A 12,581-nucleotide genomic window follows, 5' to 3' on the forward strand; every position below is an offset into this window, starting at 1 on the left:
CTCTATCAGCATTTCTCATGTGCTCAGCTGCCCACTGGTGGGAATGAAGGCTTGGGTGAACCTCTTCTCTTCAGCTGAGCCACCCAGGCAGAGACTGACTGGTAGATAAAATCTTCAGACATCTCTATATTGGTCTCTGACCCTGCTGTTAAGATGACAGGAAAATAAAGAACTTGTTATGAGATTTTGTTTAGGACTCAGACTGCAAATTTCTCGTGAGTCATGACCAGTTATCTGTAATGAAGTTTGTACTAGTGGTGGTCAAACCAAGCGTAGAAGTGTTCTGCTTTCTCATCTGCAAAGGAGTTTTGTTCCCCTAAAACATCAGAGAGAATGGATCATCAGTAACTTTAGGAGGTGGTCAGTACCAAAACATGAACAGATCTGTGCCTTGATGATTCTGCATATTCCATGCATTACCAGTCACCCTTTATTGTTGTTAGCAGTTCACTACAGAGTAGAGGGTGATTTTGAGAGAAAAAATATTTTAAAAATTGCTGCCTCTGCTTATGCTCAACTAATAAAAGGTAATCTTGGTGTTGATTAGACATAGTTCAGAATAAATATGGCTCCATTATATGCCAGCAAGTATTTTAAGATAAGTAACCAAGTACCTAGTGTGTTGAAATGGACTTTTTCATGGTGCCACCAGTTCTTCCTTGTCTTTCCAGAAATCAGGGATGCACAGGGTTCCTCACTTGTTCTTACCTGCACTTCTTGGCACATGGGGATCTGTGTCCCTTGAGGTTCCCTCCCTGTCCAAGTGAAGCTGTATTTGTATCACTGCTTACCCTGCCTTGGGAAGTCCATCTCTGGCAGTAGGTCAGACTTATTCCTGATTGGAGTGACTGTAGAACCATATTTACCTTATGCAGGAGGAATTACATGTGGTTTTACATAGATCCTTGAGATTAAGAACATCAGAACAGCTGTAACTGCATTGCACCAAAAATCCAACAGCCTGTCTCTGACAGTGGCAGCTAAGAAAGGGAATCAGGTGGCAAAAAAGAATTTTGGGTGTTCTCCCTACCTCTGACTGTTGGCAGTTCAGGGCCACTGTGGTGTCTGTGTTCTCAGTGGCCTTAATGGCTCTCCCTTCTCAGAGCTTCTTTTCTCCCTCTAGAGTTGTTTTTTGCCAGATCACATCTCTGTGTCTCCCTCAGCTATTTCTGAAAGTGATGGTCTGTGAAGATTAAAAATATACAGATATATATTAAGTATTACCCATGCTTTTTGTGTTAAATGATTGTTTTAGTTTAATTGTAATTTATTATATTTTAACTGCTGGATACTCCAGTTGAAGGATGGATAATAACTCAGGATTTTCCCAGATTGTCTCAGAAAGTCTTTAGGAGTTTGCGTATGCAGTCTCTAAAGTTTACTGGGAAAAATGACTGCATCTATTACTAACATTTAAACTAGTATCTTCATTTTGCTCAACAGATTTCTTTTGTAGCCTAGTCTTGCTTTGCTTTTAATTGTATGGTACTGAATTAAAAGAAGAAAATAAAAACTAGGTACATGTTTTTATACTTATTACACTGGGAACAATTTAGCCACTAAATGAAGCATTAATTAATTAGAAGAGTATCCCTTAATACCAAATTAAATTTTCTGCAGTCATCACACAAGGCTTCTTTTCTTTTGTAATTTAATAAGATGTGAGATGATTTTGCTGTTAAGTGCCAGTAGTGCAGTGTGTGAAAGCATTTGTACCTGAAAATACTCGTTGTACTTGAAGGCAGAGAAGTCTTGTGCTGTCTAGAATGTTGATGTTTTTTGAACTGTCTGGGGTGATCTGTGAACCTTTTACAAACTGCTAGCAAAGGAATGTGAATCAGGTGTTTTAATAAATTGATGGATCTCTTGCTGGAATAACTCCATTTTGTTTTAGCGCTCCTCCAAGTATATTTTCATTCTGGTGCTCAATATTTATGAGCAGTTTTGATGTTTGTGGCATCATTCATGCCTGTGGTTGGCTCAGCTGAAACAGACACAGCCCCTTGGAAATGGTGTAACATGTCACCTGTGAGAGATGAGCATCTGCAAGAGTTCTGTACCACCGCAGAAAATCTTCTTGCTGGGAGCTTTGTATGGTGCACCCACCTTTGTGAGCACTCAGGTGAGGAGCTGCTGCTCTGAGTGTTGTGGATCTGCTGGGCAAGAGTGCCCAGCCCCAGGATTTGAAAGCATTTTCCTTTTATGCACTCATTGTAATTCCAGTTAACATTTATCATTCTAATATTATCCTAAGAGAATAGTTAAGGTTTTTTTTTCTTTCAGTAGTGTTTTTTGTCCCAAATGGTTCAATGTAACGTGTTACATTAATTTCCCTGTGTAATTATATGTAATACCCAGTCTGTTGCATAGAAATACATATTTACTCAAAGTGCCAAACAGCTAATCCTGTATGAAGAGTATAAATTCCTTAGTTTTATTGGGAAGAAATACTTCTAGGGTTGTATTCCTTTCCTCTCTATATTTCAGAAATTAAAAAGTTACGTAGGTAAACACTGCAGAAAACAAATTCTCATCTTTGCTTACTCTTATCTAAAGGGAGATTTTTGGGTTTTTCTAAAGAAAAAAAAATCAACTTACCAGGAAGTACATGATAGGTGTTAGCAAAGTATGAACTCTTTCATAATTTAAAATTATGCTCCTTAGAGAAAAAGAATAAAGTGCATGTCCTCAAGCTGCAGTTCATTTTTATTATCCTTATATTAGGTTTTCACTGGGTGTATAGCAGACTTTCTGCCTGCAGTTTGGAATACAGCCAGGCACTCATCCTGGAGTGTACTGCCCAATCTAAATTGCAGGTACTTGCACACATTAGGAACTACCTTCTCTGCAGTAGCCATCTGTGTAATTTCTTCAATTTTGACAAAATTTATCCTTAAAACTCTTTTCTTCTTTTTTTTTTTTTTAAACCCAAGCTGAACAGATTCACTTAAAAAAATTTATGCAGTGTTTTAAGTCTCTCACTACTTGTTTTTTTTTTGTGTTTTTTTTTTTTTTTTCCCCGGTTCCTTATTTTTACTGTACTAAGTTCTTCTCACTATGTATTAAAGTGAATTTTCTGCTTTTCTATTTGAGTTGCTCTTTATACAGGTTATTGAAATATTTAATGTCACCGTGCATTCCTTTTTTTAATCAGTTTCAAGTTTCATTTGAGTGACTTTGGCTTTTTGCTGAAGTTGTTAGTGTAAGCTTTGATTTTTGGATTTTTTTCTACCTTCATGTAAACACATTGTGCACCTGTTCTAGAGTAAATTTTTTCTTTCATATTCACTGTAAATGAAGCATGTCCATGATCAGTTGTATGAAATGGCAAATTATTTAAAGTTCTTTATACTCAATTTCCCTTGGTTTACAGTTGACTGAGATCTTCCATTTCAACATGAACTTTGTATATGGTGTCATTTGTTTTCCCTTTTGTTTGTAGCACTGTTGCCAGATTGTTACTTAATTGAAATTGTGAAATAGCTTTTTTTGAAATCAGCTTTCATTAATATTTAGTGGGACTGTGCTAATTTGCACAAGCTGGCAAGGTGTCCTCTGCAGTCAGTCCCTCTGCTTCCTCCAGCCCTTAATGCTCCTAAATTCTCTCACACTGGAGGAATATGAAATGCATCCATAGCTGCAAAGCCTCGAGGAGGCAATAAGATCACTAGCTTCATTATTTCATTCATTGCATCTGACTTGCTTTTACTGGCAACCCCAAGCTGCTGTTCCCCTTCAGTACCATAAAATGGTTTATCTTTTAGCAGACTTTGAGATGTGAAGGTCAATATTTCTGCAAGTTGATTGATTTGAAGTTGTTTACTCAGGCTGTGGATCTATTCTGCTATTTGCGTGACTTCATTTAGGCTTATTTCTGTGGGGTTGCTTACCTGGCATATTCTTCAAATTATGCTCCAGGGTAGTTCTTAACACAGACTCATCAGAGAGTTCATTTCTGTGAGATTCTTTTGAAAATTATTGCAGGCTTTGGAAAATCTTTGTACTGACTCTACATTTGGACCATACATCATCTGCCATTTAAAGGAAACCTTGATTTTTTACTCAGTTCTCATAAGAGTAGAAGCAATTTCATAATTTAAAAAAATGGTTGTGTCTTATTTTTGTGAGGTACATGTATGGACTTGTTGACTGACCCAGAGATGTGGTGCATGTATGTGTCTGTGTGCATGTGTCTAAGTGTCTAGATGTGTCCTGGCAGCAGGGAGTGGAGGAAGGTTGTTGGTGTTACTGGAGTCATTTGGAGGTTTTATCTATGGAATTGAGCTCGTTGTGCCTTGAAGTTGGTGAATCCCAAAAGCGTGGATACCCTTGGGCAGGCTGCAGCCCATGTCCTGTAGGTCATGTGCCTCCCCAGAATGCTGAATTTATCATGTATTTCATGCACAGCCTGTAAGAGCACGTTTCCATGTGGTAAATCCATGCTCCCCACTGCATCTGTAGGTAAAAACATCTGGAAGCAGATGGGTACCACTGCAGCAGCTCATGCAATCTATTGCTGCCTTCTTTGCTAGGTGTTTTGTGGAAGTAGGCAGGGAGACTTGTGGGGATGATTCTGGGGGATGGAACCTGCTTGTAGCTAGCTCCTTTCTGAAAGGTCCACCTGGTCCTTGTCCTTCCCTGATGTCACCTGTGTGCCTTCAAGTGTTAGTGATCTGTGCTTGGGACAGGAGACAGGGAGGGGCAAGAACAAGAGGTCTGGGAAAGGTGAACGAGTGTGGGCCATTTCCCTGAGTTTGCTCTTGGATTATGTATAAAAAGAGGGTTTGCCGTTACCTGGGGCCTGTTGGTTAGAAAACCTTGTTTTTAATATGAATCCTTCTCTCTATGCATATTCATGCAAAATAATTCCATTTCTGGCAAGGCTTACATGTTGCACTATTTGCTACAGTGCTGCCTGTGGTTTGATTCAATTTTTTGCTTGTATTCAATTTTTTTTGCATTACTGCTGTTTTGTCTTGGTTCAGTTGATGCTTGGTTTCCCTTTTGGGTCTGATGTGTGTCATTTTTATATTCATCTAGTGTTTTCAGTTTTTATAGCTCTTTTCAGTTACATCAAAAGTCAACAGTTTGATTAAGTTCCAACTGTTGTAGCATATGTAGTCTGGCTTCATCATCTCCTGTTGCCTTAAACTGTAGTCTCTAACAAAATGAGGCAGCCAGCATGCCAGGCGTGCACAGGGGCTGTGTGTGGGGCTGTGGGTGTTATTTTGGGGCACTGATTTTAGGGCTTAGTGAATGCAGTTTGTGTGGCTCTGTGCTGATGCTGGCAGGTCAGGTGCCTGTGTGTGAAATGTTTCCTGCAGCCCCTCAGTCAGTGAGGCTCTCTTGGGGCAAACACAGCATTGTGCAGCTCAGTTATGTTGTCCAGCTCTCCACAGGTACCTGTTCAGAGCAGGGAGTTGCACTGGCTGTGCCTGGGTGTGTCACACACAGCAGGGAGTGCCAGGGCACTGAGGAGCTTGTGCAGGCCAGCTTAGATCAAAGGAGCCCTACCCACAAATTCAGATTTTACTTCCAGCTTTGTCAGTTCTCTGGGAGGTCAGACAGTCTTTGCCTGCTGTCCCTCTGAGAACCTTTGGTCTGATTTTTCTGCTTTTCTTATCTACTGCTGGCATTGAAGACTGCATTGCCTCAAGTCTGGTCCCCAAATCTGGAGATGAGCCACTTGTCTTTATTTTTCTGTAAATGGCATGGTGGCTCTGGGTTGGAAGTCCAAGTGCCACACTGGTAGGACAGAGAGGGCCCCCAGTGCCCAAGGACACAGCGTGTCCCACACTATTTTTTTTGTATGACAGACAAAAAATAGAAGTGAGAAGAACTGCACTGATTCTGCAGTTTGAGATAGTGCTGCAAAAATCATTTAAATAATTTTACAAAAGAAACAGAAGCAAATTTTAAAGGTGTTCCTTCACTTTTTTTTTCCTTGGCTCCCCACTTTTTTAAGTTCAGAGGGGTTCATTGGCAGTATTTATAGCACAGTCCATGAGAAGCTGCTGTGGTATGGCTGAAGGAAGGGGCAGTGAGTTGTAGCAACAAACAGGAGTAAGACAACGTGGGAGGGAATTTCTTGGGCCAGCCTTACTTCCACGGGGAGTGTTTGCTGTGAAAACTCAGCTGTGGATAATGAACAGATGCTGGGAAACTAGTTACTAACACTCAGGGAAAGCAGCTGAGATTTCCCAGGCTCAAAGAAGAATATAGTAGACTTCAGAAACTGTCAAGACGTGTGACAAGAGTGGGCAAGGATAAAGATACAGAATTATTTCTGAGCAAGCCACATGGCACAGGGTGGGATTATTCTGCCTGGAAAGAGGTGACCAGATGGAAGCATGGAAAATGCAGACAGGGGGTTGGAATTTGTTTTTTCTTGTTTCATAAGAATTGGGTCACATAAATGGATTAACAATTTGCAAGTTTAAAACACAATTCTTTCATTTTGCAGTGACTAATTAACCATTGCACACTGCTGCAAGACAATGTAGATATGAAGCTGGTTTAGACAGACACATCCATGAGAGAAGAAATTTGCTGGGGTCTTAAGGGTCTGGGACAGTAACTCAGAAATATCAGTGTATTCTTGCCCTTTGCTTATGCTTTCCCCTGCATGTATAAGCCCTCTTGGGCAGGTGAACCTGTTGTCTGGCTCTGCATAGCTGCTGTTTTCTTTAGTGTAAAAAATAGCTCTGGCAATTGCCTGTTCTGATATCTACAGTAATAGAGCTGTTCAAACAAATCTTGGAAATTGGTAGTACACCAACAGCCTGGTCATTAAGCTCTGTCAATATTTGGTGTAGTAAATACTTTTTACATTTGGCTACATTTGGTTTCTGTGCCCTGGAGAATTTTGCTGATTGATTGAAATGATTGGTACTTCCAGGAACAGATTTGAATTCATGATGAAATAATGGTGATATAACATTTTAGATTACTGGTTTTGTGCTGCTTCCTCAACTTATGTGAAGCTTAATTAGAGGCCAAAACTTGCTTTCTAATTTCTTCTAAGTAGCAGATGGACCTCTTTTTAAGATTGCTTCTCCTACTGTGAGAGTGTGTGTGTGTGTTTTGAGAGGCAAAACCTGTGAAAACTGAGTTTCCTGGCAAATTGTGTGTTTAGAGATGGATGCTGGTTGTTGGATAACATGATAGTACTGCTAGTCTGCTCCTGGCTCCAGGGTGAGTGTAGTGATGTGTGTTCAGCATGGAGTGCTTTGGCTCAGTTCAGAGTTCTGTGTGTCTCTGGGACATGCACAGGTGGTGTGCTGCATCCTTTTCCTCACACACCTGCCAAGGGTAGCCTTGGGAGTTTGCACTTGGATAAACTGGAAACTCCAGAGGAATTTTCCAAGGTCCCTCCTTTCAGCTACTAATTAAGAAAAAGGCAGATTTTTCTAAGAGATCAAATTGTTTGGATTCTTTCTTTCCTATTGATTCCTTTTCAGCACAGTAGAAGCCAGTTGTGTGGGCATGGTGCGGTGTTTGTGTGTGTGTGTGGTTTTTTAAATTTAATTTTGTAGAAATTCATTGTAGACCAGAACTGTCCAGAATAAACAAATCTATTTGCAAGGTGTGCTCTGATAACATCATCAAGCTTTTCCTAATGAATGCTGTTGCTTGTGTGGAACTGAAAAGTTTGTCTTTTCCCTCATAAAACAAGTAAAGCATAGTATTTGATTACATTAAATATACACAGTTCCTTACCTACAGTGTTGATGTAGCTGAGGAGCTTGGAATATCAGAGATGATGAAAATAGCTCCTGGCTAACTGTAGTTCTGAGGACAGTTAAAAACTGACTGAGTCTCCTATCTGTGATCCAGGTAGCTTACAAACACCCTACTTCTATGTATTAATTTATTTACTATGTATTCCTCATTATATTTTGTTTTCCTGAACTATTTACAGTGTTCCTGAGTGACTGACTGGGATATTTACTATGAAATATAAAATCAGTATTTATCCCAAAGTATTTCTACTCATCAGTTTTCTGGGAATATATGTTGGTCATTCTGAATAGAGTAACAATATTTGGAGTTTTTTTCACCACAATTTTAAAACTGACAAAATTCTCTAAGTAGTTTTGGGGAATTACAGTAATTTCAATTTGAACTTGTGTTTGTATGATGTAATACCAGAAAATGGTGCATATAATTCTGCTCTCTAACAATATTTGTTCTGTCTCCACCTTAAGAGAAGGTGCATAGATATATGAATTTGTACACTTGTATAATTATGCAAAATAAATGCTCAATTATAAAATTATATTCTGAAAAGAATAATTCATTTGCCTTTGATAAAACACTTTTCAAGAGTCTCTGATAAGTATTCTTTTTTTCTTGACAGTCTGTGGTGGACGACTGGATTGAATCATATAAACAAGACAGGGACATAGCACTTCTGGATTTAATCAACTTCTTTATCCAGTGTTCAGGATGTCGAGGTACAGAACATGGGAAACAAGTTGTATAGAATAAATGTGACCTACAAACGTGTGTTAATGCAAATGCTGGTAAAGATGGGGAAGACACTTGGATTGGTGCTCCTTGTGTGCATGGTTTGTATAGAAATATTGTCTGCTTTCCAGAATAACTTGATTTAAAGCTTGTTTGTCAAGGGCTGCCCTTTCCCTTTCTCACTTTCCTGTCATCATGCTGAAGTGTACAAATCCTCCCAGAGACATTCTATTCATCATCAGCAGGAGAGAAAAGATCTGGTACACCAGGTAGGCATAGCTTTATTTTTCCTTTCTGTTTTTTCCCTTTTTTTATTGCAAAAAATTAGTAAGTAACTATACCTTAACTTTGATATTTTTTCTTTCTTTTTAGGAAAATGATTTTTTTTAACTGAAGAGGAAGGAATCAGGCTGCAGTTCACAGCAAGAAAGATTTCCTGTGGATGTAGCATCAGTGGTATTTGTTCCTCTGTGATCCTTTATCACGTCAGCAGCGAGTGCCCTGCCTTTTATACCCTACTTAAGCAGTCTCCATTACCAGGCATGCAGCAGTCAGCCATTCCAGCATTCTGTTGCCACACTGTGCCTTCTAATGAATTTTTCATGTGTTGTCTTTTTTCTGTTAACTCAGCCTTGAAAAGAGATAGAGCTCCACTCTCTGTAGTGCCCAGAACGAAATTATTTACTGTTTTCTGATGCTTCCTAGAATTTACTTTGAATAGAGTTGAAAACAATTCAGAAATTCTTTTTCTTCATTTTGTATCTGATGTGGGAATATACCTTTAGGCATCAAATGGGCTGGATAGAAGTCCCTTTTCTTCCTTCTTAAGTATAAGGTGAAGTCTTGAGCATCAGAGAAAAGAAAAAGCTTTAGAGAAAAGAAATAGGAACCATCAGCAGCTTCAGCAACCCTTTTTCATAGCTGAAGGTAATAAACATATTTTGTGGATGACAGGAAACACTGAAGCTCTGGGAGCATTCTGTGAAAGGGCTGAAGGTTAGGACTTAGGTTACCAGCCTGTGTCAATGTCTGCACTGTTCACACAGAGCCCCTGAAACATTTTTCAGTTGTGTTTGGCAGCTTATGTGAATGTAGTTGTATTCTGTGTGCTTTTTCTTTTTTCTTTTTTTGTTTTAACTCTCTCCTGAAGGTGTATATGAAAAAAGCAACCCCACAAGCTTATTTGCAAGAATTTGGGCAGCATTAAACCAAAGGCATCCTTGGCCATATGTTATATTGTTGATGCAAGCTTTTGGTGAAGGCATGTCATAAATATCTTCATTCCCCTGCTGCTCTCTAATCTATTCTCCCTTTCTTTCTCCTCATTAGAGAAAGCAACACTCTGATAAGACTCCTATTTTTTAAACCCCTTGTTGGTGAGTGATGCAGGCTGAATGCCCACTGTCAGCCATATGCTGCTGGAGCAAGTGCTTCCCAGAAAAGCTTTCTGCTACTGGCTGGGAGGCAGCAGCACTGCGAGTGCCTGATGTCATTGACTTACTTGGCTTTTCTTTGAATGGTGACTTCTCATTTTCACTGCTTTGCTCTGTATCCCAGGGCTATCTCTGCTGAGCTTCTTTCAGTGCCTTCTGCTCCCAAACAGGAGAAAGGAAGCAAAAATTTCTTATCCCCCAAGTCTATAGTGTGTTTGGGAAATTTATTTCCATGCTGGAATTTTTGCAGTGGCTACAGTAATAGCTGTAGAACAGGGTTAAGATCCTGGCAAACAGTGCAGTTCTTTCCAGTTTCCAGTAATACACTTATTTCTAGAATAAATAAGAGCTTATTAGAAGAGAGTGGATTTTATTGGTAGTCCACTTAGGGTGAAGTGCATACCAAGCTGTCCTTAATGGAAATGAGAAATATGGGTTGTTCTGTATTTTGGGAGGGAGACAAAAGTTCTTTTTCATGGGAAGATCATATGTTATGACATCCTTATTTCACTTTAGAGACTTCATTGACATTCTTGCTTATTTCTTGCTATTCCTCATAAATAACCACCCCTTGTGAATCTCAATGATTGCTTTATCTTCCTTAATTTTCTTCTTTTCAGTTTGCTCCACTAACATTGTCTTGGATTCTTCAACCTCCTTTCCCAAAGTCTGATCTAAGTGCTGACTGAAAATATATCTAAGTTTGTGATCATTAGCTGAAGGGAGGAGGACAACTAACTTGGGATGAAGTTTCTCAGGAAATTGTCATCCTGGGTTTATAAATCTACCATTTCAATAGTGCTTAGAATCACTTGATATCTAAATACATGTAAAGTACATTTAGCTTGAGGTGTCTTTCAGAAGTTTTGAGCAAGTGGAAGAGTGTGTCCATTAACTGGCTTTAATTAGAAATCGAGGCACCAAACTGTTACATTTAGCCACACCATTGATCCTGAAAAAATACCTTTCTGTTTAGAGAAACATTGATGTATTTATCCCATTCTCTTGGGCAGCACAGATGCTTGAATGAACCTCTTGGCATCTTCCAGCTTTGCTTGGAGCTGTTGCTGAAATGAGACGTGATCTCTTGTAAATATGAGTAAGCAGGTATATTATGTAAATTATTAATACTAACAATTGTTAAATTAGTGGCTCCTACAGGTGAATGTAAAAGATCTGTATAATTTAAAATTCAATAAATATGCATTCAGTAAATATTCAAGCATATCTGTCCTTTGTCAACACGTCTAATTCTCTATTTAATGTATGTCCATTAAAAACAGAGGAGATTAGGTTTTAATGTGACTCTAGTAATCTGTCTAAAAACACAGAGTGCTATTTGGTGTAAATGAGAAGTTTTTTGTATTAAACTGTCAAAATATCTCAGTTCAATAAGCAGATTTGCATGGGAGTTGGTCACTTGTCATGTCATCTTTCCTCTAGTTTGCCTGCTCAATCTGTACATATGTTGCCTTTGCTAATTTTGATTACGAAGAAGTTAAATGGTTAAGTAAAAAATTTTTCTTTATCTTGCTTTTTTCCTTTGAGAATACAAAAAAAGTCTCTGTCTTTCACAGCTTGTCTGTGTAGTCCTTTCTGTCATGTTACGTTGAATTTCTGTGGCAGAAAAATGGTTAACAAGGACTGATACATTCACCCATTCATTTTTTGTTTCTGACCCTTTGAAAATCTGTTGCTGCTTCTAGAGGCAGGATCTTGTATCAGATAGTCCTTTAGAAAGGTGAAAAGGTAAGTGTTAAAATACTACTTCTTTGTGGAAAAACAGCAAAAATGCTGTTTGTAGTCCTTGAAAATAAAACAGGTATGTCTATTGGTAGTAAGTGTTTATTTTCCATGGGATTTACAATCTGTAAAGCAGGTGGTGGTGTATTTACTTTCTTATTTCTAAGGCAGGAGCAAAATTTCAGACTTTTCAATATTAGGTAACAGGGAACATTTTGACATTAGCTTATTGTAATGATAAAGCCCTTTTTTCAATTAAGTGCCACTGGACTGGGGTTGGAGATGTATCCACACCACTGAAATTTCCATCTCCATTGTTGTGCTTTGGTCTGCAGCTTTGTGGATTCAGGCACCCTCCTCCCTTGCAGAAGTGTTGCAGTTCAGTGTTCAGAGTTTTCTGGGGGTTTTTGTCAGCTCTTTTCCATTGCTTTCTTTGTAGGAACATACTTTTGGTTTCCCTTTTTTTTCCTCTTTTGAATGTTCATGTAAAGCACAGCATTGAGTGCTGAGCTCTGTGAGCTGGTTGCAAGCAATCTGAAATGTCTAATCAGCAATATGTACATGAGGTCCCAGAAGGATTATAACTGTGTCAGTGTGATGCTGCATCAGGGCTAATTAACTCTGCCTCTCAGACTGAGTAATTAGCTCAGGTATCCTGCTCTGCTGCTATGACAACCAGGCTGTTTCCATTTCTGGAGCTCCCTGGATTTAGAGCTGACTTGGGTATCTGCATGGCTGTCAGCTTGTGCCTTCTGTTATTGATAGAAAACAAACAGAAAGCTCCTCGAGCACTCTGACCTTTCTGCATTTTCAAGGCAGAGAGCCATGCTTGTGGAATAAATATTTTTTTTCCTAACCAGAAGCAATTAGTGGTTGAAACAGCCTCTTCAGCTGTGAAGGAAAACCAGCCACTGAGTCCATGGGAGAGAAGAAGCC

At 39.1% G+C, this 12,581-nt stretch overlaps 1 protein-coding gene across 4 annotated transcripts in view; it reads left to right on the forward strand.

Moving 5' to 3' along the window:
- STAG1 (stromal antigen 1) overlaps positions 1 to 12,581 on the forward strand; it is a 149,031-nt gene that overhangs the window by 48,196 nt on the left and 88,254 nt on the right. For all 4 annotated transcript variants that reach the window (XM_039696878.1, XM_039696881.1, XM_039696879.1 and 1 more), the window contains exon 5: positions 8,360 to 8,456. In XM_039696878.1, the coding sequence (XP_039552812.1) occupies positions 8,360 to 8,456 (97 nt within the window). The remainder of the gene's footprint in view (positions 1 to 8,359; positions 8,457 to 12,581) is intronic.

This window comes from Passer montanus, unplaced genomic scaffold, assembly GCF_014805655.1.
Source record: "Passer montanus isolate IOZ18808 unplaced genomic scaffold, ASM1480565v1 scaffold115, whole genome shotgun sequence".
NCBI classification, from domain to species: Eukaryota; Metazoa; Chordata; class Aves; order Passeriformes; family Passeridae; genus Passer; species Passer montanus.